Source organism: Cetorhinus maximus, chromosome 23 (assembly GCF_964194155.1).
Source record: "Cetorhinus maximus chromosome 23, sCetMax3.hap1.1, whole genome shotgun sequence".
In the NCBI taxonomy this organism is placed as follows: domain Eukaryota; kingdom Metazoa; phylum Chordata; class Chondrichthyes; order Lamniformes; family Cetorhinidae; genus Cetorhinus; species Cetorhinus maximus.
Window position 1 is genome coordinate 24,661,036 of NC_135901.1, and position 23,958 is coordinate 24,684,993.

Consider the following 23,958-nt stretch of genomic DNA (forward strand, 5'->3'; position numbering starts at 1 on the left):
GTGTGGATAGGGGACATTCTCTACCTCAAGGAATGTTGGGTAAAAGCCCCACCATTATGATTCACAATTCAGGTTGTGATTATTTTGTGGGAATAAGGTGGAGACTGACCATAGCGCCAATCAATAAAGTCAGGAACTCGACGTTGTGTAACCTACAAGGTTACAGACGAAGAACTGGATAGTGGGATTGGGCTGGCACAGATATGATGGGCCATATGGCCTCCTTCTGTCCTGTAAAGTTTCATTTTCAGTTTCCATCGCTGAAGATGTTGAAGACTGAGATTTAGACAGACAGGATTTTGGTCTCTCAGGGAATTGAGGATCATGGTGGAACAGGCAGGAAAGTGGAATTGATGCTGAAATCGGCCATGATCGTGTTGAATGGCGGAGCAGGCAGGACAGGTCGTCTAGTCTAATCCTGCTCCTCGCCCTTATGTTCTTACAGCAGCACTGTCTGCTTTCATCTAAACTCATTGACAGACATCCAGAATATTAAACTCCAGCCCAGTTACAGGGGTTACTAACAGCAACAGAAACAAAGGAATCATTAACAGCAGAACCCAACCTCTGCAGTCACTTGTGAACTCACTGGTGTGTCAGCAAGTGAGACGATCGAGCAAATCTCTTCCCACACACAGAGCAGGTGAATGGCCTCTCCCTAGTGTGAACTTGCTGGTGTCTCAGCAGGTTTGATGACTGAGAAAACCCCTTCCCACACACACAGCAGGCGAATATCTTCTCCCCTGTGTGAACCCGTTGATGTGTCACCAGGTTGGACGATGAAGTGAATCCCTTCCCACACACGGAGCAGGTGTATGGCCTCTCCCCGGTGTGAACTCGCTGGTGTTGAATGAGGTGAGACGACTGTCTGAATTTCTTCTCACATTGAGAACAACTGAATGGTCTCTCGTCAGTGTGAACAAGCTGGTGTTTAATTAGATCCGGTGAGATTTTAAAGCATTTCTCACAGTCAGAGCATTTAAAAGGCCTCTCGTCAGTGTGAACTCGCTGGTGTAACTGAAGGCTGGACATCAGAGTGAATCCCTTCCCACACATGGAACAGATGTACGGTCTCTCCCCAGTGTGAGTGCGTCGATGAGCTTCCAGCTGGGATGGGCAAATGAATCCCTTCCCACAGTCCCCACATTTCCACGGTTTCTTTGTGGTCTCAGTGTCCTTGTATCTCTCCAGGTTGGATGATCAGTTGAAGCCTCATCCACACACAGAACACATGTACAGTCTCTCCCCGCTGTGAATGGTGTGATGTTTTCTCAGGCTGTGTAACTGGTTAAAGCTCTATGCACAGTCAGTGCACTGGAACACTCTCACTCGGGTGTGTGTGTCTTGGTGCTTTTCCAGTTACACTGATGCTTGAAATCTTTTCCCACAATTAGAACAAACATTTCTCTTTCAACATTCAAAGGCCAATGATATTCAGGTCCTGATGAACCGAGTGACTCTGTCAGATCTTGATGAGATGTTTGGTTTGAGTTTCCCATCTTCAAATCATCTTCTAATATCCTGTAAACAAAGATTTCAAAAGTCATCACTGTCAGTCCAGGATAGAAATTCAGAACAGACAATTCTAGTTTCTATAGAACATACTTTCTTCTCTTGTTCTCTCAAACATGTTGTGCAATTAAACTAAAAGAGCCCAAAATCAGTATCAAAGCCCCAACTAGAGCGAAGACAACCTTCCTAACTAAACCAGAATGTTGTTTCCAGTGTATCTGAGACATTCTGTACCCTGAGGTACCCACCGGTGGTGGAAGGCATCAACCGTACGGGTGGACACCACATGCTCCCTCTCCAGAGCCACCCAGACATGGACAAGACCATGGAAGAGAGGCCAGCAGTCTCTTATGGGGTAGAAACAGAAAATTCTGGAAAAACTCAGCAGGTCTGGCAGCGTCTGTGGAGAAAGAAACAGTGTTAACGTTTCAAGACTGATATGACTCTGCTTCAGAGCCAGTGAAGTCACCTCTGCTTGATGAGAGCCAGCATACTAGGGAGATTTGTCTTTGAGAGGACTGCCATATTCCTGATTCAGTCCCTGAGATGCCCAGAATGTGCCGCAAACATTGAAGGTGAAAGTTGTTGAGCTTCCTTTCCTGATCACTGTAAATCGTCCATGTTTCACAGGCAGACAACAAGGTGCTGAGGACACAGGCTTCATAAACCAGCATCTTGGTGCTGAGAGGCAGCTTGATGTTATTCCATGGACGATTCGTGAGTCAGCCAAAGGTGGACCTGCTTTCCCTACATGTGCATCGAATTCTCTATCAAGGGACAGATTGTCTGTCACTGTGGACCCAAAGTCACAGAATTAACTGACCACTTCCAGCGGGATGTTATTTACTGTGATCAAGCACAGAGATGTGACAACCAGTGTCCAAACCACAGTTTTCTTGATCTTTACAGTAAGGGAGAACAAGTTACAGACATGGGAGAGACAGTCCATGAGTCTTTGTAGCTGAGTTTCTGTTTGAGTCACAAGCATGACATCAGTGTTGAGGAAGTCTGATTGAGACAGGCTGTGTTTTGTCTTCACTTCAGTCTGGACAGATTGTGGAGTTTGCCATCTGACTGAGTATGCAGGGAAAATCCTTCCATATCTGCAGGGAAGGCCAAGGTCAGGAACATGGAGAAGAAAATACCAAACAAATTGGGGACTTGGACACAGCCCTATTTCACACCATTCTTCACCCTGAAACTGTCAGAAGTGGAGCCATCAAACTGTACAGCACAGGGCATGTTGTCATGAAAGGAGTGGATGAGAATGAGGACCTTTGGTGGACAAAATTTTTGTTGCAATCTCCTCTGTTCCCTTTGTTTTTGTAAATTGTGATTATTGTTGTGTCATGCACGTCCTGTGGAACAGAACCAACCTTCCAGCAGAGTTCATGAATTAAGGGGAATGATCACAGATGGTGCTTTTAAAAAGGGACACTGCAGCCCCGAATATCAGTGACACCTCCAGAATATTAAACTCCAGCCAATTATAGGGGTTGTTAACATCAGCAGAATCAAACCTGACATTTGTCAGACTATCAATTCTGGATGTGATTAACAGCAGTGATAACAGCAGAATCCCACCCCTGCAGTCACTTATGAACTCGCTCATGTGTCACTGGGTTGAAGGACCGAGTGAATCTCTTCCCACACACGGAGCAGGTGAATGGTCTCTCTCCAGTGTGAACTCTCTGATGTGCCAGGAGAGCAGATGAACATCTGAAACTCTTTCCACAGTCCGTGCAGCTGAATGGCTTCTCCTCAGTGTAAATTTGCTGGTGCGACTCGAGGGCGGTTGATACAGTGAAACCCTTCCCACACACGGAGCAAGTGAACGGTCTCTCCCCAGTGTGAACTCGCTGGTGTGCAATGAGGGTGGATGACTGCCTGAAACTTTTTCCACAGGAAGTGCAGCTAAATGGCTTCTCCCCGTTGTGAACTCGCTGGTGTGACCTAAGGCCGGATGAATGAGTGAATCCCTTCCCACACACAGGGCAAGTGAATGGCTTCTGCCCAGTGTGAAATCGCTGGTGTATATTAAGGTCAGATGAAGACCTGAACCTCTTTTCACAGTGAGTGCAGCTGAATGGCCTCTCCTCAGTGTGAATTCGCTGGTGTGACATGAATTTGGTTGTCTGAGTGAATCCCTTCCCACAGACGGAACAGATGAACGGCTTCTCCCCGGTGTGAATGCGTCGATGGATTTCCAGCTGAGATGGATAATTGAATCCTTTACCACAATCCTTACATTTCCATGGTTTTACCATGGTGCCAGAGTTCTTATGTCTCTCCAGGTTGAATAATCAGTTAAAGTCTTGTCCACACAGAAAACACGTGTACGGTCTCTCCCTGCTGTGAATGGTATGATGTTTTTTCAGGCTATGTAACTGGTGAAAGCTCTTTCCACAGTCAGTGCACTGAACACTCTCACTCGGGTGTGTGTGTGCCTCAGTGTTTTTCCAGTCACGCTGATGCTTGAAATCTTTTCCCACAGACAGAACAGACAAGCATTTCTCCTTCCACATTCAATTGCCGATGATATTCAGGTCCTGATGAATCGAGTGACGGTTTTAAATCTTGATGTGAAGTTTGATTTGAGCTTCCCTCTGTAAATCTTCACCTTCTAATATCCTATAAAAGGAGTTCACAAAACTCTTAACTGTCAGCACAGCATAGAAATTCAGAACAGACAATTCTAGTTTCTATGGACTATTTCTTCCTCTCGTTTCCCCAAAGCTGTAAATGCCCGTCCCACACACTCTCCCTCCCCCGGGCTGAAATCCAAACCCATCTCACCATCTCCACCATTTCTTTCCTCCACTCCCAGTTTTCTCCCTCCCTCTCCTCTGCCTGGGTGCAGTTCTCCAGCTCCTGTCTGCAGAGTGGGAAGAAAATTAATGAGTCAATCATTTTCTCTCCTGGTCACTGGGACTGTGACTCGCTTCAGCACCACAAAGAGCACCATTTACAGCAGGGAGAAACCATACACGTGTTCTGCATGTAGTCAAGGTTTCAACTGATCATCTCTCTTGTTAAATAACAAGTGCAATCACACTGGGATAAACTGTGTCAATCACAGAATGCGTCTTATTGGGGATTTGGGGCCTCCAGCGGGTGTTTCTGAATCCTCCCCGCCCACCTCCCAGGGTTTCCTTCCTTCCCACAGATCAGATTCCTCATTGATTTGAGCCCAAAGTGTAACCTCTTATTTACTGTCCCCCCTCCCCCATCCTCTGATGTGAACCATCCTCCACTCGCTGACCCAGGATGGCGGCCGTTAACCTGGAGCTGTTCCCAGGAGGGAGAAGCCCCGCAGCTGCAAACCTGGAGGTGACAATTATTCCTCAGGGTTTGCGGATCCACAAAGTGTTTCCAAATCCTCCCACCCACCGCCTCGCTCTGACTCTGCTTCTCCGGGACAAACAGGCGCCTCTTTCCGCAAGGACATCAATCGCACTGCGCATGTACCAGACTCTTTGACACTGCGCCTGCGTAATGTTGGCCAGCTTCGTCAGCCACACTGCCCGACTGATTGACGGCAGTTCCAGACCAATAGGAAGAGGGGCAGGTTTGGAGGTCCGAGAGGGAGCAGCTGCTGCTCCAACCAATCGGAGTGAATGAGGGGCGGGGCTGATCCCGGATCTACCTCATTGGCTGAAACTCTGCATCATTTTGAAAGCTGATTTGTCTCAGACTCCAGGAGAAAACTGGACCTTTCTGTTTGTGGCTTTAAACAGATGAAACCCTGTGGGTGTGGAGCAAACATTTCAACATATTTAAGTGAAATGTGGCAACATGATGAAACAATGCACAAACAATTTAAGGCCTGACTTCAAGGCATCACAGGGCAGACAGTGAATGTCACCATTAGAACAAGGCGAGTCCTTGGTTTCAATAAATAAACCGGCAGAAGGGTTAGGACAGGTTAGGGAGAAGTTTAATACTTCTTGTGACCACCCTTGTGACCACCCAAGGGTGCCACCCTTGTGAACAGCTCCGGTGAGAGATAGTATACAATGCAGGACAATATCCTTGGATAATTGCAGCCACTATTTTCCTCCTGATATTACAGATGATGTTAATTCTCCTTATATTGATGTTCTGCTTGATGAAGATAATTATTAGATAGGTTACAAGGAGAAAGAATATCATGGAAATGTTTGCACTGACAAAGAAATAATCTTCGAAGTTACAAAATGAAGAATATATTTCAGCCCCGAGGTGGAGAATGTAGACAGAGAGAAGGGTCATGAGGACTCGAAACGTCAACTGTTTTCTTCTCCACCGATGCTGCCAGACCTGCTGAGTTTTTCCAGGTAATTCTGTTCTTGTTTTTGAAGCTTAATACTGTTATCATTCGGAACAACACAGATTATAAAGAAAATACTGATCTCAAAGACAATGTCTTGTACTATGTTGTGCTGAATCAGGTTTAAAGGGCTAAATGATGTACGTTTTCTATCTTGAAAAATTATTTTAAAATCTGGAACTTAGATAGTGATTAGGTGGGCATGTTTGGATCAGTGACGAAGTGCCACATCAAAGGTTAATGCAGAAAATAAAAGCTCATGGTGCAGGAGGTAATATATTGGTATGGATAGAAGATTGGCTGGCTAACTGGAAGCAGAGAGTTGGCATAAATGGGTCTTTTTCCGGTTGGCAGGATGTGATAACTGGTGTGCCACAGGGATCAGCGCTGGAGTCTCAACTTTTTACAAGTTATATAAATGACTTGGATGAAGGGACCGTCGGAATGGTTGCTAAATTTGCTGATGACACAAAGGTAGGTAGGAAAGGAAATTGTGAAGAGGATGTAAGAAGGCAACAAAGGACATTGATGGGTTAAGTGAGTGGGCAAAGATCTGGCAAATGGAGTATGACATGGGCAAATGTCAAATCGTTCGTTTTGGCAGGAAGAATAAAAAAAGCATATTATCTAAAATGGTGAGAGATTGAGCAGCTCTAAAATTCTGCGGGATCTGATGTCCCAGTGCATGAATCACAAAAGGTTAGTATGCAGGTAATTAGGAAAGCTAATAGAATGTTAAGACAGAGATGAGGAGAATTTTTTTCCCTCAGGGGGTTGTGGGTCTTTGGAACTCTCTTCCTCAAAAGGCAGTGAAAGCAGAGTCTTTGAATATTTTTAAGGCAGAGCTAGATAGATTCTTGATGAACAATGGGGTGAAAGGTTATCGGGAGTAGGCAGGAATGTGGAGTTGAGGCTACAATCAGATCAGCCATGATCTTATTAAATGGCGGAGCAGGCTCGATGGGCCGAGTGGCCTACTTCTGCTCCTAATTCATATGCTCGTATGTACTCCAGGAAGCCTTAAAATCAGATTGACAATATTTCAGAACTGATTCCCTATGACAGCAGCAATCTCATTGCTCTCTGTTGGTATGATCGATTGAAGTATTTGAAATGGAGAACATGGACATATTGATGGATGACGTACACAAGGAATTTGTGAACTGAGGATAATAGTGAAGGGAAAGGAAGGACCTGGAAAGCAGTAGACTCTTCGTGTTGTTCCAGGAGAAGTGGGGTCTGCGTGTGTATATGTGAGGTTTAAGCAGCAGTCACATACACAGACACACACACTCAAAGACATACATGGGGACACTTCCTGTCTGATCAGGTGGACAACATTTTGCCTCACAACAACCAACCTGAACAATACTGGGGATAAGAGCCACAATGTTTCAGAAATTCAAGTGAACTTTACCCTTCAGAGACTGCGAGCAGTTTTGGCTGTCCAATTCCACCGCTTTCTCTGAACCTTAAATCAATATTGAACAACATCTGGCAGAGAAGCAGCAAAAAAGAAAAACATTGAGAGCTCTATTGCCACCCTTGTGAACAGCTCCGGTGAGAGATAGTATACAATGCAGGACAATATCCTTGGATAATTGCAGCCACTATTTTCCTCCTGATATTACAGATGATGTTAATTCTCCTTATATTGATGTTCTGCTTGATGAAGATAATTCTTAGATAGGTTACAAGGAGAAAGAATATCATGGAAATGTTTGCACTGACAAAGAAATAATCTTCGAAGCTACAAAATGAAGAATATATTTCAGCCCCGAGGTGGAGAATGTAGACAGAGAGAAGCCAGATATGCAAGACATAAATTTGAACAGGTGCATACTGGAACGATGTTTCCACTTGTGGGAGGGACTAGAACCAGGGTATACAGTTTAAGAATAAGAGACCTCCATTTAAGACTGAGTTGAGGAGAAAGTTTTTCTCTTGAAGGGTTGCTGGAATGTGGAATTCTGTTCCCCAGAAAGCAGTGGGGGTTGGGTCATTGAATTTATTCAAGGCAGTGTTAGACAGATTTTTGATAGACAAGGGAGTCAAGGGTTATGGAGGACACATGGCAAAGTGGAGTTGAGACACAACCAGCTCAGCCATGATCTTATTAAATGGTGGAGCAGGCTTGAAGGGCTGAATGGTCTACTCCTAAGTCCTATGTTCATAAATAATTCTAAAAACTGTATAAAGCATTTATGTATAATAAAGGCGCTTGCACACATTGAAACTAAAGATCTGCAATAGAGGCTGTTCCTAGCAAGTCATATTTAAGAGTAGAACCAAAGGACACGAATTGAAGGTGACTGAAAAAAGAAGCAATTGTGAAATGAGGAAAAGGTTTCTATGTTGCAAGTGGGATCTGGAATGCACTGCCTGAGAATGTGGTAGAGGCAGATTCAATTGATATCTTCCAAAGAGAATTGGACAATTATCTGAAGTGGAAAAAAAGGCAGGGATATGTGCCAAAGATGGCGGGAGTGGGACTAGGTGAGTAACTCATGCAGAGAGCTGACACAGACACGATTTTTCGAATGCCTTCCTTCTGTGCTGCAATCATAGCATGACACTAGGATATAAGGGAAATGCAGTGCACCAATGCATGAGAGGCTGATTGTTCCTTGTGCCCCGGTGCAGGAGTGGCTACGTTTTGGGCAGTATGACGTGAGCATACAGAAAAAAGTCTGAGGCCAATGACAAGATTCTTGGGGGTAAAAGAATGCTGGAGGGAGTGGGCTTGAGGGAGGGAGGGAGTGGGAGTGGAAGCTGCAGGCTGCACGAACTTCGAATGTGACCCCAGTCGCAATAATAAGCAGTAAACAAATTTAGCTGATGAAATGAGATGGTTTTGCATGTTGGAGTGCCTGTAAATACTCGCTGTAAAGGATGCGGACTCTCTGAAGGCTCCACATCACCGGCTGCTCGTGTGTAACTGATATCTTTTCAGTGTAATGTGTATTTAATAAAGTGTTATAACCCCTCATTGTGCTTCGTGTCCAGTATCCTCCTCACCCATGGATCTTCTATTTTGTCTACTGCGAAAAAATCTTCCTGATCACTGCTCATCCCTATGGCGGCTTGTTTCCAGAACACCCCGTGCTGCAGAAAGTCCCCTATCAATGACTATTGGAGTCCAGTGCGCAGGTGCAGTGTGGGTGTGCGCTCTGAGCATGCTCAGTGTCAGTCATGGTGACAGATTGAGGAGGAGCGGACGGTTCGGGAGGTGGGAGGAGATTGTGAGTACAGGGTAGGAATGGAAACCGCGGCTGGACTCGGAACTGGATCAACTTCTGGGGTAGGCCCCAGGTCCCGTGTTTACCCCACGGTGACAGGCCCGGGGGGAGGGAGCGATGGAGCCGGCGGCTGGACGGGGAGGATTTGGAAACACTTTGTGGATCCGCAAACCCTGAGGAATAATTGTCAGCTCCTGGTTTGCAGCTGCGGGGCTTCTCCCGGAGTTCAGAAGAATGAGGGAGGATCTCATAGAAACCCATGGAGGTGGGAGTGCGTGGAATGTGGATTTACAGTTTTGATGAACAATATGAAAATATATTCTATCAGGGAAATGCGATGGCGCAGTGGTAATGTCACTGGACTAGTAATCCAGAGGTTCAAATCCCATAAATCTGGAATTAAAAACTAGTCTCAGTAATGGTGACTATGAAACTACCATTGATTGGTGAACCAGATGGGTTTTTACAACAATGTCCTTTAGGAAATCTGTTCTTACCTGGTCTGATCTACATGACTCCAGAGCCACAGCAATGTGGTTGCCTTTTAAATGCCCTCTGAAATGCAAGCTACTCAGCTACTGAGTAAGCTAGCAAGCCACTCAGTTCAAGGGTAATCAGGGATGGGCAACAAATGCTGGCAACATAGTGACGCCAACATCCAGAGAAAGAATAATTTAAAAACTGGAATTGTCTATTCTGAATTTCTACACCCTGTACTTACAACGATAAATTTTGTAAACTCTTTTTGCATGTATTAGAAGGGAAGGATTTGTAGATGGGAAACTCTAAATAATCGTCTTGGTTTGAGTCACTTGATTATTCTGGACCTGAATATCATGAACCTTTGAATGTGGAAGAAGAAATGTTTGTCTGTTCTGTACGTGGAAAAGATTTCAAACATCGGTGTGTGACTGCAAAAGCACCGAGACACACACACCCAAGTGAGTGTGTTCTAGTGAACTGACTAGGGAAAGATCTTTAACCAGTTACACAGCCTGAAAAAAATCACACCATTCACAGTGGGGAGAAACCGTACACATGTTCTGTGTGAGGATGAGGCTTCAACTTATTGTCAAGCCTGGAGAGACACAAGGACACCCACACCATGGAGAAACCATGGAAATGTGAGCCCTGTGGGAAAAGATTCAATTCTCCATCCTAGCTGGAAATCCATCGACGCATTCACACTGGGGAGAAGCCATTCAGCTGTTCTATATGTGGGAAGGGATTTACTAAGACAACCTACCTGATGTTACACCAGCGAATTCACACTGGGGAGAAGCCATTCACCTACTCCGTGTGTGGGGAGGGATTCACTCGGTCATCCAGCCTTTGGACACAACAGCGAGTTTACACTGAGGAGAAGCCATTCAGCTGCACTCACAGCGGAAAGAGTTTCGGGCAGTCGTCCACCCTCACTGCACACCAGCGCACTCACACTGGGGAGAAACCGTTCACCTGCTCCGTGTGTGGGAAGAAGTTTTCTCAGTCATTCGACCTGGTGAGACACCAGCGACTTCACACTGGGTAGAGACCATTCACCTGCTCCGTGTGTGGGAAGGGATTCGCTCGGTTATTCACCCTCCAGTCACACTACCGAATTCACACTGAGGAGAATCCATTCAGCTGCATTACCTGTGGAAGGAGTTTCAGGCAGAAGGCCAACCTTCTGACTCACCAACGCACTCATACTGGGGAGACACCTTTCACCTGCTGCTCATGTGGGAAAGCATTCACAAGGTCCTCCAGCCTGCTGAGACACCGGCAAATTCATAAGTGACTGCAGGGGTTGGATTCTGTTGTTATTGCTGCTGTTAATCACATCCAGGATTGATAGTATTATGGAATATTGTGCGCAGTTTTGGTCTCCTTACCTAAGAAAGGATATACTTGTCATAGAGGGAGTGCAGCGAAGGTTCACCAGACTGATTCCTGGGATTGCAGGATTGTCATGTGAGGAGAGATTGGGCTGACTAGTCCTGTATTCACTGGCATTTAAAAGAATGAGAGGGGATCTGTTTGAAAGATATAAAATTCTTACAGAGTTGAACAGACTGGATGCAGGAATGATGTTTCCTCTGGCTGGGATGGGGAGGGGGGTGGTGTCCTGAACAAGGGATCTGTCTCAGGATACTGGGTAAAACGTTTAGGACTGAGATGAGGATAAACTTCTTCACTCAAAGGGTGGCGAACCTGTGGAATTCTCTGCCACAGAAGACTGGAGGCCGAGTTAAAGAATATATTTAAGAAGGAAATAGATCAGTTTCTGGACTCTGAAGGTATCGGGGGAATGCCGAGAGATTGGGAGGATGGCGTTGAGATAGAGGATCAGCCATGATCATACTGAATGGCAGAGCAGGTTCAAGGGCCGAATGACCTACTACTGCTCCTATTTTCTTTGTTTCTTTCTCAGGTTTGTTCCTGCTTATGTTAACAACCCCGAGAACTGGATGGAGTCTGATATTCCTGAGATGTCACTGATTTTCGCAGCTGCAGTGTCCCTTTTTAAAAGCCCCATCTGTGATCTTTCCCCTCTCAACTGGAACTCATTTACAATAAAGTAATGAACTTTCACTTCAATCCCAAATTGGTCCTTGGTGCAAAATCTACAATTCAGTGTCTGAAAGGTTCCACTGATTAACATCTCCAATTAGAAAGTGCTGATTAACCCTTGCTGACAATTCTTACTGACTTCCACATTCTTCACAGTGACACCTCCGTTAAGAAATTAAATTATCAAAGAATCAAAATATATTTAAAATATAAAATATTTTTCAGGCACACCAATAAAAGCTTCATCGATCAACATTGATATCGATGAAGCTTGGAAGTTGCTGAGTTCAATCATTTCTGACATAGGGGCAGCAAAATTTGGTAAAGGTGGAACCCACAACAACGACTATTTTGAGAACTAATCAGCAGACATGACAACTATTATATAAGTAAAAAGCAAAACCTACCTGATGCACAACATAGACCCAACAGCTAGAACCCTCCGTAACTTGAATGTAGGCAAGACAGTCGTGTAAAAGACAGGCAGATGCTGTTCAATGTCATGAAGCTATTAATGTCTATAATATTTTGGAAAATATTTTTCTTTTAAAATAGAGGCTTGGTCTGCGGGCATGTCTTAATTGGCTTAAAGCCAGTTAGTCTGGGTGCTTTGAAATGTGCTCATTCTGTTATGTAACAGATAGCATGAATTTGCATTTTTTCAATAGATCATTCAACAAGTGGGGAGAAAATTGACACTTTTCTAGCAGGTGCCAAGCAATATGTTCATATTACTCATAAGATTGGTCTTATGAAAGGAGTTTCATTAGTAAAAGGTGAAGTTCAAAGAGATTGTTGATACAATGAGAATTAACATTCAATGGGGCTGGTAGGTATAATTTCTGTAGTTTTCAGGTGTGCAGGCAGAGGCAACGTAAGGTCAAAAGGCAGCTCCAAGCCTCCAACTGGCTCCAAGGTAAAAATAAGATCATTTTGAATTCGTGAGGTGAAAATGCTTTGCCTGGTGTTTGGTTAAGTCTATGGTGTTGCCTTAATGGAGACTAGTTCGGGAATTTGTTAAAAACTATAACAGCAATAATTTGTAGCCATGTGTATATGTTTTAACCTGTGTAAATTAATAAATGTTTCAATTAGTTTAATGTAAAACCTCGAGAACTGATGGTCTGATCCCTGAATTTAAGGCCGCACCTCAAACATAACACTCAAAATTATAGGTTATGACAGTTGTTTAAAGTTTAAAGTTTCCCTCTGGGATTTTTAAATAACTATACTTCATCAACTGCATTGGTCATAACAACAAATAAACACTGGATCGACCTGCATCAAGAAATTCAACCAGCCTGCGACATAGGAAATCTATATGCTATGTAGTGTGCTATTGGATGAACAGGGCACTTGGTTTGACCATCACCAAAGTTGACTCCCACTGAAATCTTATGGTGAAGTGCTCACCAACAGAAGTAATCAGATGTCCTGCTGGGTTGAACATTACTGTGATCTGTACACCCATGAGATGGACATCTCCCAGTCTCTGTTTAACTCTCAAGTAACTTCCTGTCATGGTTAGTTGGACAAGGAACCCTCATCACTCGAGCTTGAAAAGGCAATTGATTATTCAGCAAACAGGAAGTCACCTGGCTTAATTGAATTCCAGCTGAACTGCTCAAGCACGGAAAGTCCCATCTATTGTTAGCACCCCCTTCTTTGTTGGGAGGTAGGAACCATTCCACATGCGTGACACAAAAATCATCATAATAACCAAAAACAAAAGGTGACAGAAGAGATTGTGACTACAGGGCCAACTCACTCATTAGTGTCACTAGGAAGTCCTTCACTAGGGTCATGTTTTAAAGACTTTATCTTTTTGCAGACCGAGTCTATGGAGAAGCACAGTCGTGTTTCTTGCTGGTAGTTCTACAGTGGACATGATCTTCTCCATACACCAGCTACAAAAGAAGTTGGAAGAAGAAGAAAGGAAGAGCAATAGTGATAGGGGATTCGTTAGTTAAGGGAACAGAGAGGTGTTTCTGCGGCTGTCGACATGACTCCAGGATGGTATGTTACCTTCCTGGTGCCAAGGTCAAGGATGTCACCGAGTGGGTGCAGGATATTCTTCTGGGGGAGGGTGAACAGCCAGAGGTCGTGGTCCACGTTGGTACCAATCACTTAAGTAGGAAGAGGGATGTTGTCCTGCAGACAGAATTTAGGGAGCTAGGTAGAAAATTAGCAAGCAGGACCTCAAATGTATTATTCTCCATATTACTTCCAGTGTCATGTGCAAGTGAGTATAGAAATAGGAGGATAAGGCAGATGAATGTGTGGCTGGAAAGATGTTGCACGAGGGAGGGCTTTAGATTCCTGGGACTGGCTCTGAGGGAAGATGGCACCTGTACAAGCCGGAAGTGTTGCAGGTGAACAGAGCCAGGACTGAGCTCTTTGAGGTGTGTCTTGTCCTGTTGGGGGGACAGGGTGGACGGGGGGGACGGGGGGGGGGGGGGGGGGGTGCGGGGGTGCTTCAAACTAATTCAGCAGGGCTGTGGGAACCAGGAGAAAATATTAGAGAGTAATACCAAGATGCACAAAATACTGGGAGAGACAGATAACACTAGAATAGCAAATAGGGAGTGAGGGAGAAAGTAACACACAAAATCAGGGTTATACTATATATATATATATATGTGAATGCACAGAGTATAGTAGATAAGATTGCTGAGTTACAGCCACAGATTGCCAGGTGGAAATATTATGTTGTGGCAATAACAGAGACCTGGCTCAGGGAAGGGCAGGACTGGGTGTTAAATATTCCTGGGTACAACGTGTTGAGGAAAGATCGGGCAAGAAGAAAAGCAGGATGGGTGGCTGTATTGATTAAGGAAAGCATTGCAGTACTGGAGAAAGAGGATGTTCCAGAGGCTTCAAGGACAGAATCAATTTGGCTAGAGCTAAGGAACAAAAAGGGTGCAATTACATTGCTCAGTGTAGCCTATAGACCACCAACTCGTGGGAAGGATGTAGAGGAACAAATTTGCAGGGAAATAGCAGAAAGGTGCAAACATTATATAGTAGTTATAATGGTGGACTTTAATTTCCTGAATATAGACTGAGATAGTGGTAGTATAAAGAGTAGAGAGGAGCAAGAGTTCCTAGGGTGTGTTCAGGCAAATTTTTTACAGCATGTGTCCAGTCCAACAAGAAAGAAAGCACTGCTAGACCTGGTTCTTGGAAAAGATGTGAGCCAAGTAGATCAGGTGTCAGTGGGGGGATATTCAGGAGACAATGATCATTCTATCATAAGGTTTAGGATGATGGTAGAAAAGGACAATGTGCAATCCAGAGTAAGAATAATTAACTGGGGGAGGGCCGACTTCAATAGAGCAAGAACAGAACTGGGCCGGATAGACTGGAACCAGAGGTTGGTGGGAAGATGTAGCTGAACAATGGGCTACCTTCAAAGAAGAAATGGTTCGAGGTATATTCCCTCAAAAGGGAAAGGTAGGGCAAACAATTCCAGAGCTCCCTGGATGAAAATTGAGATCGAAATTAAGATAAAGGAGAAAAAGTGTGCCGATGACAGGTGTCAGATAGAAAATACAATTGGGAACCAATCAGACTACAGAAGGTTCAAAGGGGAGGTGAAAATGCAAATAAGAGAAGAAAAGAGGGGTCATGAGAAAAAAAAACTGGTAGCCAACATAAAGGGGAATGCCAAAGTCTTCTATAGGTACATAAAAGGATGGTAAAAGGAGTAGGGTCGATTCGGGGCCAAAAGGGGGGATTACACATGGAGACAGGGTGAGGTGTTAAATGAATATTTTGCATTATATTTACCAAGGAAGCAGACGCTATACAGGCCACGGTGACAGAGGAGGAACCTCTGTCACTGGAAGGGTACAACATTGATAGGGGGGAAGTGCTGGTTGAACTGTTGGTACTTAAAGTTGACAAGGCACCAGGACTGGATGAGATGCATCCAAGGATATTGAAAGAAGTGAGAGTGGAATTTGCAAGGGCACTTGCCATAATCGTTCAGTCTTCCTTTGACTCAGGGGAGGTGCCAGAGGACTGGAGAATTGCAAACATTACGCCCTTGCTCAAAAAATGTTGTAAGGATAAGCCCAACATTTACAGACCAGTCAGTTTAATGTCATTGGTGGGGAAGCTTCCAGAGGAAATTATGCGGGATAGAGTTAGTCCTCACATGGAAGAATGTGGGTTGATTAGGAAGAGCCAGCAATGATTTCTAAAGGGGAAATCGTGTTTAACAAACTTGCTAGAGTTCTTTGAAGAGGTAACAGGGAAGTTTACTGAGGGGAATGCTCTTGATGTGTTTATGGATTTTCAAAAGGCATTCAATACAGTGCTGCACAACAGACATGTGAGAAAAGTTATAGTTCATGGAATAAAAAGGACAATAGCAACCTGAATACAGAATTGGCTGAGTAATAGGGAACAGAGAGTAATGGTCAATGGATATTTTTCTGGCTGAAGGAAGGTTTCTAGTGGAGATCCCCAGAGGTCGGTATTGGGACCCTTGCTTTTTGTGATCAATACTAATGATCTAGATCCTGGTGTGCAGGGGACAATTTCAAAGATTGCGGATGATACTAAACTTGGAAGCACTGTAAACTGTGAGGCAGACAGCAGAGAGCTTCAAAAGGACATCGGCAAGTTGGTGGAGTGGGCAGACAGATGGCAGATGAAGTTTAATGTGGAGAAGTGTGAGATGATGCATTTTGGTAGAAAGAACATGGAGTGGCAATATAAAATAAGGGGTACAATTCTTAAGAGGGTGCAGGAGCAGAGGGGCCTGGGTGTATATGTGCATAGATCATTGAAGGTGGCAGGACAGGTGAAGAGAGCCGTTAATAAAGCATACAATATTCTGGGCTTTTAATGGTGCATAGAGTACAAGAGCAGGGAGATTATGCTGAATTTATATCAGGCACTAGCTAGACCTCACCTGGAGTATTGTGTACAGTTCTGGGTGCCACAGTATAGGAAGGATGTGATACATTGGAGAGAGTGAAGATGAGGTTTACAAGAATGGTTCCATGGATGAGAAACTTCAGTTATGAAAATAGATTGGAGAGGCTGGAACTGTTCTCCTTGGAGAGGAGATTTGATGGAGATGTTCAAAATCATGAGGGGGCTGGATAGAGTAGATGGGGGGAAAACTGTTCCTGCTCATAAAAGGATAGAGAACAAGAGGGCACTGATTTAAAGTGGTTTACAAAAGAAGCAAATGTGATGTGATAAAAAAAAATCACTCAGCGAGCGGTTCAAGTCTGGAATGTACTGCCTGGAAGTGTGGTGGAGGCAAGCTCAATCGAGGCATTCGAGGGCATTGGATGATTATCTGAATAGAAACAATGTGCAAGGCTACACGGGAAAGGCAGAGAGCGGCACTAAGTCATGATGCTCATTTGGACAGCCAGTACAGACACATTGGGCCAAATGGCCTCCTTTTGTGCCATAACAATTCTGTGCTTCTGTGATTAGCAGAAGAATTTGAGATCCCAGTTTGAGCAGGAAAATCATGAGTAAAATCATGAAAAGGTCATTCAACAGCTCAATGTGGAAATGACTCATATAAAAGCCACATACTGCGGATGCTGGAAATCTGAAATAAAAACATAAAATGCTGGAAAAACTCAGCAGATCTAGTAGCTTCTGTGGAGAGAGAAACAGTTAATGTTTCGAATCTGAATGACTCTTCTTCAGAAGAAGTGATTCACTCAGTCACCCTATTCGCTGACACAGAAACACGGTTACACCTGGGAAAGACCATTCAGATACTGCATTTGTGCAAAGGGGTTGACTCACTTTGCCCATCTGTTAGCACTCCAGTTTTAAACCTTCAGAGGCTTTGATCCAAAATTACGACATTCCTACTGACAACACAGTGTTTGAATGTTCTGTGTATGGGAAGGAAGGTCACTTGTTCAAACCATCTACTGAGAGCCCAGTGAGTTCACAATTAACCATCGGTGTATGTTCTGCTGTTAATTATACTGGGACAGAACTATGGTGGAGGGCGAGTGCACTTTGGTTGCCGTATCAATTGACTAAATAATTTTATATCACACAAACACAAAGTGCTGGAAAAACTCAGCAGGTCTGACAGCATCTGTGGAGAAACAGACTTGACGTTTCAAGTCCGTAAGATTCTTCTTTAGAGCTGAACAAGAGTCAGCTCTGAAGAAGAGTCATTCGGAGTCGAAACATCAAGTCTGTTTCTCCACAGATGCTGTCAGAACTGCTGAGTTTTTCCAGCATTTTCTGTTTTTGTTTCAGATTTTCGGCGTCCGCATAATTTTGCTTTTATAATAATTTCGTATCTTGGCCCTGTGGCTCCAATCAGCATCGGATCACAAAACATAATTTTCTGTTGAACACAATCACGTTTCAATGGCAGCATTTTACCCAGCATTTGCCGCGGGGCGGAATGGACCCGATTCTTTTTATTCATTCACGGGATGTGGGCGGCGCCGGCTCGGCCAGGATTAGTGGAGATTCTTGCGCAGGCGCGGTACCGGGCAGCGACAGGAACATGCGCAGTCCAGAGAGTCCGGAGCTGACTGAAGGACTGAGAAATATCGAGAACAGGCGAGTGGGGAGGAATGGAAGCGGCGGAGTTGGCGGGGATCTTCATAAACAACCAGTAGAGGTCTGAAACCTTGAGTAAGAAGCTACCGGTCCTGCGGTCGCATCGAACGAGGCGGCGGCAGGTGGGTTCCGCTTTGCTTTCGGAGAGAGGCCCAAGTAAACGGCCGCCATTTGTTTAGGGGACAATGTGCAGTAAGGCGCATGCGCCGCCGCCATCTTTCTAGTGGGAAACGCACAAAGAGCAGAAGAGGCCCTTCGGCCCATCGAGTCTGCACCGACACGTGAGAAACACCGGACCTACCTACCTAATCCCATTTACCAGCACTTGGCCCATAGCCTTGAATGTTATGACGTGCCAAGTGCTTACCCAGGTACTTTTTAAACGATAAAAGCAAAATACTGTGGATGCTGGAAATCTAGAACAAAAACAAAAATACCTGGAAAAACTCAGCAGGTCTGACAGCATCTGCAGAGAGGGATACAGTTGACGTTTCGAGTCCGTATGACCCTTCATCAGAACTAAGATTTATGGAAATGAGGTGAAATATAAGCTGGTAGAAGGGGGTGAGACAGGAGAGCTCGATAGGGGGCCAGTGATAGGTGGAGGCCAAGAAGAGATTTTCAAGGATGTGAGTATTGTGAGTGTCTATCCTGGACCGACAGGAATGGATTTTGGAAATTTCTTTTCCAGGGTGTTAGAGGCAGAGGATTGACGGACGGGAATCTCAAACCAAACATCACATCAAGATCTGACAGAGCCATTTGATTCGTCAGGACCTGAATATCATCAAACTTTTAATGCGGAAGGTAAACAACTTATCTGTTCTGCCTGTGTGCAAAGATTTCAAGTAAGAGTAAGAATAATTAACTGAGGGAAAGCCAACTTCAATGGGGTAAGAATGGATCTGACCTAGGTAAGTTGGAATTTCAAAGGGAATGGAGTTTAAAAATAGGGAAGCCTTGCTAAAACTATACAAGGCACTAGTTGGACCACGCCTAGAAGGCTGTGAAGAGTTTTGGTCCCCTTCTCTCAGCAAAGATATGCTGGCATTGGAGGCAGTCCAGAGAAGGTTCTTGAGGTTGATCCCGGGTATGGAGGGATTTTCTTATGAGGAGAGGTTGAGTAGGCTGGGCCTGTACTCATTGGAGTTTAGAAGTGTGAGAGGCGACCTTATTGAAACATATAAGATTCTTAGGGGTCTTGACAGGGTAGATGCTGAGTGGGAGAGTCTAGGACCAGGGGGCATAATCTCAGAGTAAAGGGTCACCCATTTAAGACAGGGATGAGGAAGAATTTCTTCTCTCAGAGGGTAGTGAATCTGTGGAATTCTTTACTGCAGAGGGCTGTAAAGGTTTGGTTGTTAAGTATATTCAAGGCTGAGATAGACAGATTTTTAACCTGTAAGGGAATCAAGGGTTATGCAGGAAAGTGGAGTTGAGGATTATCAGATCAGCCATGACCTCATTGAATGGCGTACTTCTGCTCCTACATCTTATGGACTTATGAATCAAAGGTTGGCAGGTGAAACTAACTGAGCAATGGACTGCCTTTAGAGAAGAGAGTTCTGACACAGTAAAGATTCCCATGAAGGGGAAAGGTATGGTAAACAAATCCACAGCCCCCTCAATGAGAAAAGAGATAGAGATTGAGATAAAGGAGAAAAAGTGTGCTTATGACACATGTCAGCTGGATAATAAAACCAAGAACCAGGATGAAGAGAGAAGGTTCAGAGGGATTTGGAAAACCAAATAAGAAAAGCCAAGAGAGCATAAAAAGAGACTGAAAGCAAACATGGAAATAAATCAAGAAGTCTTCCATGGGCATGTAAATAGTAAAAGGGTGGTAAAAGGAGGAGTGGAGGCAATTAGGAACCAAAGAGGTGATTTATGCATGGAGGCAGGGAGCATGGATGAGGTACTAAATGAATATTTTGCATCTGCCTTTACCAAGGGAAAATATGCTGCACAGGTGATTGTGAAAGAGGAGACAGTTCAGACCCTTGTGGGGTTTAAAACTGATAAGGAGGAGATATTGGATAGTCTGTCTGACAAAGTTGACAAAACCCCGGGACTGAATGAGATGCATCCAAGGATACTGAGGGGAAATGAGAGTGTAAATTGTGGAAGCGCTAGCCATAATTTTCCAGTCTTCCTAAGATTCAGAGTTGCTGACACAGGGACTGGAGAATTGCAAATGTTACACCTTTGTTCAAAAAAGGTATAAAGAGAAGCCCAGCAACTACAGACCAGTCAGTTTAATCTCGGTGCTGGGGAAGCTTCCAGGAATGGTAATTCAGGACATATTTAATAGTCACTTGAGAAAATGTGGGTTAGTTAAGGAAAGCCAGCAGTTATTTGTTAAGGGAAAATCACGTTTAACTAAGTTGCTTTAGGTTTTTGATGAGGTAACAGAAAGTGTTGTTCAGGGTAATGCTGTTAATGTTGTGTTACATGGACTTCCAAATGGCATTAGATAAAGTACCATGCAACAAACTTGTGAGCAAAGATTATAGCTCATGGGATAAAAGGGACAGCAGCAACATGGATACGAAATTGGCTGAGTGACAGGAAACAGGGAGTAGTGATTAATGGATGTTATTCAGAATGGAGGAAGGTTAAGAGTGGTGTTCGGACCTGCGCTGTTCCTGATACATATAAATAACCCAGACCTCAGTGTTCAGGCACAATTTTGAAATTTGTGGACAGAGTCTTGAGTGGGCCACGTAGCAGGTTCCCTCCCCTGAGATGAGGAAAAATTTCTTCACTCAGAGGGCGGTCAACCTGTGGAATTCTCTACCACAGAAGCCTGTGGAGGCCGGGTCACTGAGTATAGCCAAGGAAGAAATTGATCATTTTTTGGATATTAGGGGCATCGGGGGTATGGAGAGAAAGCAGGAATATGGCGTTGAGATAGAGGAACAACCATGATCATATTGAATGGTGGAGCAGGCTTAAAAGGGCTGAATGGCCTACTCCTGCTCCTAGTTTCTATGTTTCTGAAGGACATTAGTGAACCAGTTGAGTTTTTAACCACAATCCAGCAGTTTTCATGGTCACTTTTTCCTGGTGCCAGCCCCACAAATGACCAGATTCATTCAGCTCAGTTTCACAACCTGCCTTTGTGTTTTTGTGGGTTCTCTCTCACTCCCTTTTTCTGTTTTAACTCAATTTCACAGGGTATTAGAAGGAGAGGATTTGCAGTCGGGAAACTCAAACATCACATCAGAATCTGACAGTCACCCAATTTATCGTAACCTAAATATCATTGAATTTTGAAGTGGAAGGAAAAAACACCGTTCACAATGGAGAGAAACCGTACACGTGTTCTGTGTGTGGACGAGGCTTCAACCAATCATCTGACCTGTCAGAACATAAATGCCGTCACAACAGGATGAAACCATGGAAATGTGGGGATTGTGGGAAGGGATTCAAATCCCTGTCTAACCTGGAAAGTCATTGGCGCACTCACACTGGGCAGAAACCGTTCACCTGCTCCGAGTGTGGGAAGGGGTTCACTCGTTCATCCTGTCTGCTGATACACCAGCGAGTTCACACTGGAGAGAGGCCATTCACCTGCTCTAAGTGTGGGAAGGGATTCCTTCAGTCATCCAACCTGCGGACACACCAGTGAGTTCACACTGAGGAGAGACCTTTTAAATGTCTGGACTGCGGGAAGTGCTATAAAGGTTCCATGGAACTGATGCGCCATCAACGTGTTCACACTGATGAGAAACCATTCAGGTGCTCTAACTGCGGGACTGGGTTCAGGTGGTTGTCTCAACTCACTACGCACAAGCACAGTCACACTGGGGAGAGGCCATTCACCTGCTCCACGTGTGGGAAGGGATTCATTCAGCAATCCCATCTGCTGACACACCAGTGAGTTCACACAGACGAGGGGCCTTTTAAATGCCCAGACTGTGGGAAGTGTTTTAAAAGCTCCCAGGACCTGATGTCTCAAAGTGTTCACAATGGGGAGATGCCATTCAGATGCTCTCACTGCGGGACTGGGTTCAAGCGACCATCTCAACTCATTGTACACCAGCGAATTCACATTGGGGAGTGGCTGTTCACCTGCCCTGAGTATGGGAAGGGATTCACTCAGTTATCTATCCTGCTAACACACCACCGGGTTCACACTGGGAGGGGCGACCATTCATCTGCCTTGAACGTGGGAAGGGATTCACCCACCCATCCAACCTTCTGAGACACCAGCGAATTCACACTGGGGAGAGACCATTTCCATGCTCTGAATGTGGGAAGGGGTTTGCTTATTTATCTACACTGCAGAGACACCAGCAAGTTCACAAGTAATGACAATGGTTGGATTTTGCTGTTAATCACATCCAGGACTGAATTACACGTATTGGGGTCAGTTTCTGATGATGTTTATAAACTCCAGCCCAGTTATTCGGGCTGATATTGTAGATAAAGGTCAATTAGATTAGCTTTGTGTTAAACACAGTGTCTTGAGTCTTTTCAATATTTCTAACCCAAGTTAGTTCCTTCAGACAAGCTCTCTCCCTCCCGTCTCCTCCATCCTCACCTCCAACAAGTGTGAGGAGCTTATGGAGCTTCTTTATCACTAAGATTGAGACAATCTGATCAGCTGCCTCTGCTGCTTCCCTCCCTCATCGGCAGTGGCTGTGATTATTTGAATTAGATTTTAACACAATCACTCGGAGAGTGATCGGGTGTCACTGAACATTTGACAGAAAATTGTTCCATTATCATCCTCACAGTGACTGTATCTTGCAGACCAAGTGATTCTATCTACACCAGCCTTTCGGGAGAAGATCACCAGAGAAGAGTGAAGACATTAACAGTCCACAGCCCAGCTCATAGCGGTGCACACATCTGATAAATCCAATTAAAATGCAGAGTAAAATGCAGGTCTGCTACAGGTTTATCGATATACATTGATTATCAATCATAAGAAATAAGAACTAGAGTTCCTGGGTCCCCAGTTTGAAACCAGGCAAAAACATTATCAAAACATATTTTAAGTGTGAGCAATAATTTATCTTCATTGTTAAGTATTAACTGTATATAATACCTTACAGCCGTGTGACATTAGCTCTTCCCCTCTACAGTCTGTACACACTGAAACTAGACAGAATCTTCCACTTGTTCCCATTTCCAGTCCTGATGGTTCAGAAAGCTTCCCTCAAACCTGCACTTGTCAGCTGATTTGTGTAAGATTATTAAAGGCTCCTGCAGCATGATCTCCATCACGAACAGTCGGTCAAAGCTACATTTCAGACAGGGCAACAAACCCATCAACGATTCTGTCTTCCCTGCTCCATCGTGAGTGAGACAGGGAAAAGCAGTAGGATTTTGCCCCACCCTGTCCAATCACCCACTGCGAACAGAAAGCAGTGACAGCAACTTCCATCAGCGGGTTACTGCCCATCCCTGGGATGCAAGATACTCCAATCTGGGTCAAACCTCCTCATACACCAAGCACAGATTCAGATTATTAACTTTAAATATTGCTGCTGTTTTCAGGAGTGAACCCCAGCTCTCCATTCTTCCAGTAGTGTCACCGCATTTAAACGAAGTCTGTCTTCATCCCGCGTTGTTAACATCACAGTTGTTGGGTTAGAAGTGAAAACTGCTCTTTTCTTCACTGGAAGAGTGGGAGAGCAGTTTGTAGGCACGGGTCTGATATGCAATGAATGATGATTGAATATTTTTAAGGCAGAGGTAGATAGATTCTTGTTAGGCAAGGGAATCAACGGCTATCAGGGTTAGATGGGAATGTGGAAATCGAAACAC

The 23,958-nt window shown here is 44.5% G+C and overlaps 6 protein-coding genes and 1 long non-coding RNA gene across 7 annotated transcripts in view; 2 read left to right on the plus strand and 5 right to left on the minus strand.

The window, feature by feature from the left end:
- LOC144697259 (uncharacterized) overlaps window positions 1-23,958 on the minus strand; it is a 488,548-nt gene that overhangs the window by 234,796 nt on the left and 229,794 nt on the right. The gene's annotated exons all lie outside the window — the stretch shown is intronic.
- LOC144697322 (uncharacterized) overlaps window positions 1-23,958 on the minus strand; it is a 166,914-nt gene that overhangs the window by 70,955 nt on the left and 72,001 nt on the right. The gene's annotated exons all lie outside the window — the stretch shown is intronic.
- Window positions 1-23,958, minus strand: part of LOC144697208 (uncharacterized) — a 274,466-nt gene that overhangs the window by 18,724 nt on the left and 231,784 nt on the right. The window lies entirely within an intron of this gene.
- LOC144697341 (uncharacterized) overlaps window positions 1-23,958 on the minus strand; it is a 77,803-nt gene that overhangs the window by 3,272 nt on the left and 50,573 nt on the right. The gene's annotated exons all lie outside the window — the stretch shown is intronic.
- LOC144697290 (uncharacterized) lies at window positions 464-1,931 on the minus strand. The gene is made up of 2 exons (XM_078569247.1): window positions 1,606-1,931; window positions 464-1,521 (listed from the first exon to the last, which is right to left on the minus strand). The coding sequence occupies exon 2, from the start codon at window positions 1,054-1,056 to the stop codon at window positions 586-588; it is 471 nt and encodes a 156-aa protein (XP_078425373.1). The 5' UTR covers window positions 1,057-1,521; window positions 1,606-1,931; the 3' UTR covers window positions 464-585.
- Window positions 9,033-23,958, plus strand: part of LOC144697211 (uncharacterized) — a 108,764-nt gene continuing 93,838 nt past the window's right edge. Inside the window, exon 1 of the mRNA XM_078569104.1 lies at window positions 9,033-9,050. The gene's annotated coding sequence lies outside the window, so the exon portion shown is untranslated. The remainder of the gene's footprint in view (window positions 9,051-23,958) is intronic.
- LOC144697375 (uncharacterized) lies at window positions 18,131-22,637 on the plus strand. Its single transcript, XR_013580354.1, has 3 exons — window positions 18,131-18,302; window positions 18,872-18,987; window positions 21,357-22,637. It is a non-coding gene; the product is annotated as an uncharacterized LOC144697375 (long non-coding RNA).

Excerpts from the sequence above, each read along its gene's own strand:
- LOC144697290 (XM_078569247.1), bottom strand. The coding sequence starts at position 1,056 with ATGTGTGGGAAGGGATTCACTCTGATGTCCAGCCTTCAGTTACACCAG.